Below are 5,349 nucleotides of genomic sequence, written 5' to 3' on the forward strand. Positions count from 1 at the left end.
TCCTTTTCTCCCATACCAATGTCCGAGGGTCATTTACTACATGTACTTGGACCAAAGTACAGATATTCTTGGTCAAAGAACAGCAACAACAACAAAAATCATTTAACTTCTAGGAAACCACTGGATTTCTATTGAATTAATAATGTAATTAGTAACTCTGCTCACCAAAGGGCAGAGTATATGCATGCCAGCTTTACAAACTCAGAGACTTGATTTTAACATTGTAATTGCCCTAACAGACCCTTTGCAGAAGAAATTCCTAGGACTACATAAATCTGTTGACTGTATTATTGTACATTTATGTGCAACTATTTAATTTCCTGAAACAAAATTTTCTGATACATTAAGAAATTGGCTTTTCTCGTGTAATGAGATTTCACTCTACGTGATTTAATTTGTTAACTCAACTATATTATTTCAACTGTAAGATCGTCGCTAAAAAAATAAAAGGTAAGGATAATTTAAATAGTACAGGCAATTCTGCCAGATATTCTATTCAATGCCTATTCCCTGAGAATGAGAGATAAGAGATGTAAGTTTGCTATTCCCTTGGCCAGTCTTAGCGTCTGTGCCTCCTCTCACGAAGAGCACCTCTTCGCATTGGGAAATTCTAGAGAAAATAACTACTTTTCCTACAACATGGTCCCTAAACACAAGCCGATTACTTTGGTGTTCAAGCAAAGAAAACGCAACCTGTTTCAATTGTGAAATAAAAACACTGTTTGCCTTAAAGACATAAAGAAGCTATATTGACTCTGATATCATGCCATCTTAAAGGATTTTAAGGGCGATGCGGACCCTAAGCACTTTTTGCATTAAATGCTGATTATGGACCTGACATCTTATGTGCAACATCATTGTAACGTTAAAACCGGCCTTTCCCTCGCATACGACAGAGCGATGAACGATCTGGTGACAGTAAAGAGTTAATTCTTGCAGCCTGGACTCCAAACTTGCAAGTGTTATCAATATTCTTTCTAAAATACGATTGACCCTAAGCATTTTTTGCATTAAATGTTGATTATGAACCGGACATCTTATGTGCAACATTAACGTTAAAACTGGCCTTTCCCTCGCATACGACAGAGCGATGAACTATCTGGTGACAGTAAAGAGTTAATTCCTGCAGCCTGGACTCCAAATTTGCAAGTGTTATCAATATTCTTTCTAAAATACGATTTCCCTTGGCTGACTTTTCACTTCTTTCAGATCCTAGGAAAATAAAGTCAGAATCATCCTTTAGGGAGGACTATAACTAATCACTGGGTGGAATGCTCAGCACTCGAGGAGTCGTCATCATTGTCCAGAGAACTGACAGGACATGATAACAGTGACCACATTTTTCAGTATTTCAAAGAAGACAAGAGGAGAGGAATGTAAATAACCACATTCCAAAGTATATTATAGCCCAGTACACCAATTCCAAGGGGTTTATAGCTGTTAATGGTGGGAAGGGTGTGGGGTCTGTGGTCATATACATTTAATATACACTACATTAAAGGTAAGAATTGACTGATATAATTATTTATTCCCCAAGGGGAAGATTTAGAATATAGTGTTTGATTTTTTTAATTATAGTACCCTTTTTTTTGGGGAATATCTTATAGGATTATACACACACACACACATATTTATTTATATATACGTAAAATTTATATGACAGTACAAATTGTCAGGATAGTGACTAGACAGAGTATTGTCTTGAGAATCATTCTGAGGCCAAATCTGGCCTCAGTGGGAAGAGATGAAAAAAATCCATGCCATATTTCTGTTGTTCCTGGCTTATTACTTAGGAAACATGTATACAGTTCAAAACAAAACACAACAAAACAAGTCTCCAGTGTCTCCCCGTGATCTCCAACAAAAGCTGAAGGTATGTTTAAGTGACAATAAACCACTTACCTTAATCTGTGATTTGCTGCAGGATTAAGCTTCCTAATTTGTTCAAATGTCAAATCACACAATCGACCAGTGCCATCCGTCGTCCTATCTACCGTGTTATCGTGCATTAAGACAGGGACCCCGTCAGCAGTAAACTCAATGTCTAACTCCACGCCTGTTGCTCCATTCTTAGCTGCCTTAACAAAAACATCAACAATATTAATGTCAAGTGGCCACAGATGTCACGTTGCAATCTAAACACTCTGGATGACCAATAGGGCTGGGTAGGTTGACAGCTGCTCGTACCAATTTCTTGCCTTTTCTGGAACAAACAGCAACCAGACTTGTGTTTTTTGTGGATGTTAACTGTACTGCAACTTCCACACTTAGGGATTCCTCAAAAACTTCAATCACTCCTTCCACTCTCGCAGTGGCAGTTGGGGAGACTTCTGGAACTTAAGTTTTCTCTGGACATTAATGGCTTACAATTATATGTATTTAGACAAATTCCACTGTTTACCTATATTGTTTGGTACAGCATCTCAGAGAAGTCCCCTGTGTTTGCTGATTAGTCGGATATTGCGCTGTTTTGGCATAAACAAGATGAGTCAGGTTTTTGTTGGTGTAACTCCACCCCGCTCCCCATAAGCAAAACGCCAAGCCCCTGTGCGGGGAATAGACTGTAGGCATAACTTCTTTTGTCACTGTTTAGTGTCGTGTACGCTTTTGGAATACATTCATTTCACCGCTCAGATTTTTCCTTCTATATCTATTACATAACCTGCCAGAGATTCTTCTAGTGTCAAAACATCCTCTCTGATTTTTTACATAGTAAAATGTTTAAGAATATAAATTACAAGATGCAAACATGCAAAGGGAGGAAGAATAGGACAGAAAACGAACTTCGATGGAAATAAACTATACATTTCTTTTGAAGTTAAGAGGGAGGGAGCGACCTTGTCTTCTGCAGACTGTGCTCAGCAGGTAATTCTGTTTTGGCTAAAAAGTTTATTGATAATAACCTTAATCGAACTGGTAGAGTTACCACATCTCATTTCCTCTTTAGACCAGGAATCAACTTGGCACAATGTTTATTTATCATCATTACATATGTAACAGATGTGTTCGACCTAAATATACATGACACAAATGGAATTTAGCTGTAATTCCCTTGCAACACAACGGGATATGAAACACTACACGTGTACGTGTATTTCGCATACATTCTTCTTTATTTTATATTCAAACATGTTCTGGCCAAACCACCACATCCACGGGTAAATACTCATAAATACCTTCTGTGCTCAATTAACACTGCGTTATACTTTAAGGCAACTTACCTAAAGGTAAGTTGAAATGCAAGCCAATGACAATTGTGTTCTTTTGTTCCTACAGTAATTATCACCTTTCTTTTCATGCAGTGCTATCTCCTGTGTAGCTGTATCACTTCATCAGACCTCTCGATCTTTAGATTTCTTTTTAAACAGAAATCTGCAAGAACTGCTGTCTTTCATCACAAAGAACCACAGAGAAAGAAGCAGAAGGGAAGTTTAACATGCTTTATAAACACAGAGTCGAGTGCCTTCCACTAAATTAAAGGCTGCCTTCCAGATCCCCCTCCTTCTTCGGACTTAATTTTGTTATCTGCACATTGAGATAATTTTAAAGAATCAAGCCATCTTTAGATTCTTGGCCTAAAGAGCTTACATTAGTGGAGATCTTGTCACGGGCCAAGCACTTCACGTGGACTACCTCACTGAATCGCAACCTGCTAGGTGGATACCAATGTTATTCCCATCGTACAGATGGGGAAACTGAGGTCAAGGCTGAGACTAGCGTGAAGAGAGGTGTCCTAGGATGCCTTGCCTGCCACACCCTGGTCATGACTCTTATTGGGACATAGACAGCTTAAGTAACTTGCTCATTACACAATACTTTGTGTTTTCAGCTGGACAAACAAAGGACAGTCAGTCCAAGTTTTTACATCCCGGAACATATTCTAATCTACGACCCACTGCACTGGGACTTAGAATCAGAAGGCTAAATTTTAGAAGGAGCCACGTGTTTGAGTCTGCCTTCCTACCCGTTCAGTGTTAAAATAACGTCTCAAAGAAATGAGAGGTTCAGATCTATACCCACAGATCCAAAAGTGCATAGACAACTGAAAAGCTCTCTCACTATGCCTGCTGTCATTATTACCAAGTCAGGAGACTGCCAGGAGAGCCTTGTCAAAAGGGGAGGCAGAAACTGATTAAGAGTCAAGCAAACAGGGTTGTCTGAGCCTGAATGTGTGTGTTTTTGGGGGGGTATGTGACAAGGAAATGACTTGGACAATTTGGAGGACAAGTAAAATGGCTCCTGTGAAGGTGACCCATTTAGAATAAATTCAACCACGGACCAAGATTCTACTCAACCTGGCCACATCTCTTACTGTATTCACACACTAGCCTTTGTTCTGTTCCCTTGAGTCGGGCCACATACTGCCTATTCTGTTACCCAAACATTCCAACATCGTTAACCCCAGGGCATTTGCGCTTGCTGTTCTCTTTTCCTGGGACGCTTTCCCGCCCCCCACCCCCCACCTCCCTTTCAGATCCATATCTGGGTCTTTCTCACCATCCCGGTTTCAGTTCAAAAGTTCTTCTCTTCGAGAGGATTCCTCTGATTACCTAAAATAGCATACATAATTCCCCCCTCCAGTCATTCCTTATTCCATTACCCCATTTCTTCATTGCGCTTTCCATTATCCCAAAGTGTCTCATTTATGTGTTTATTTGTTTAAGGCCTGTCTCCCCCACTCCAATGCAAGCTCTGTGAATATCTTTTGGGGGGTTCTAGGAAGGAAGGCTACTACAAGAAGACTGGGGAACCTTCGGAAGGACGGGCAGAAGTCCAAGCTCCCAGGAGGGGCGGGGGGCGCGAGGCATGGGGGGCTCACCTGCCGAATGGCCGCCAGTGTGTTCTCGGGTGCGTCGTGGCTGCCGCCGCGGTGGGCGATGACGGTAACGCGGTCGCGGGGCTTGAGCACCTGTAGGGCCCTGCAGGTGGGCACAGGCTCAAAGCTGAAGAGGCGCAGCAGGAGGTAGAAGCTGCCGGTGAAGAGGCAGGCACTGAAGGGGCTGCGTGTCACCAGAAGCACCAACAGCAGCAGGAAGGAGAAGGGGCCCATGAGGCCCCCCTGTTCCTCCCACAGCCACATGCCGGCGCCCGCACCGGCACGGACGGGAGTCCCGGACCCGCCGGGCTCCCGGGACAGGAGATCGAGAAGCGAGGGCGAGAATCCAAAGCACTCGCCGCAGGGGGACCCTCGGTGGACAGCACAGCCGCACAATGGCGGTGGCGGGGGCCACATCCGGGGAGAGATCCGGCCGTCCAGCCAATCAGGGCCGAAGATCTCCGGAGATCGGGGGCGGGGGCGGAGCCACTGGCATGGCAACAGAGGCGGGCCCAGGCCTAGGCTCGCGTTCC

The 5,349-nt window shown here is 43.1% G+C and overlaps 1 protein-coding gene across 2 annotated transcripts in view; it reads right to left on the reverse strand.

Annotated features, from left to right (window-relative positions):
• Positions 1 to 5,237, reverse strand: part of GDE1 (glycerophosphodiester phosphodiesterase 1) — a 13,109-nt gene extending 7,872 nt beyond the window's left edge. Inside the window, exons 1-2 of one of the 2 annotated variants that reach the window (XM_006910919.3) lie at positions 4,820 to 5,237; positions 1,903 to 2,078 (exon numbers count right to left, since the gene is read on the reverse strand). In XM_006910919.3, coding sequence (XP_006910981.2) covers positions 1,903 to 2,078; positions 4,820 to 5,233 — 590 coding nt within the window. In that variant the 5' untranslated portion in view covers positions 5,234 to 5,237. The remainder of the gene's footprint in view (positions 1 to 1,902; positions 2,079 to 4,819) is intronic. The other variant, XM_025046087.1, reaches the window with a different exon arrangement.
• Between the last annotated feature and the right edge of the window lie 112 nt (positions 5,238 to 5,349).

This window comes from Pteropus alecto, unplaced genomic scaffold (assembly GCF_000325575.1).
Source record: "Pteropus alecto unplaced genomic scaffold, ASM32557v1 scaffold34, whole genome shotgun sequence".
NCBI lineage: Eukaryota > Metazoa > Chordata > Mammalia > Chiroptera > Pteropodidae > Pteropus > Pteropus alecto.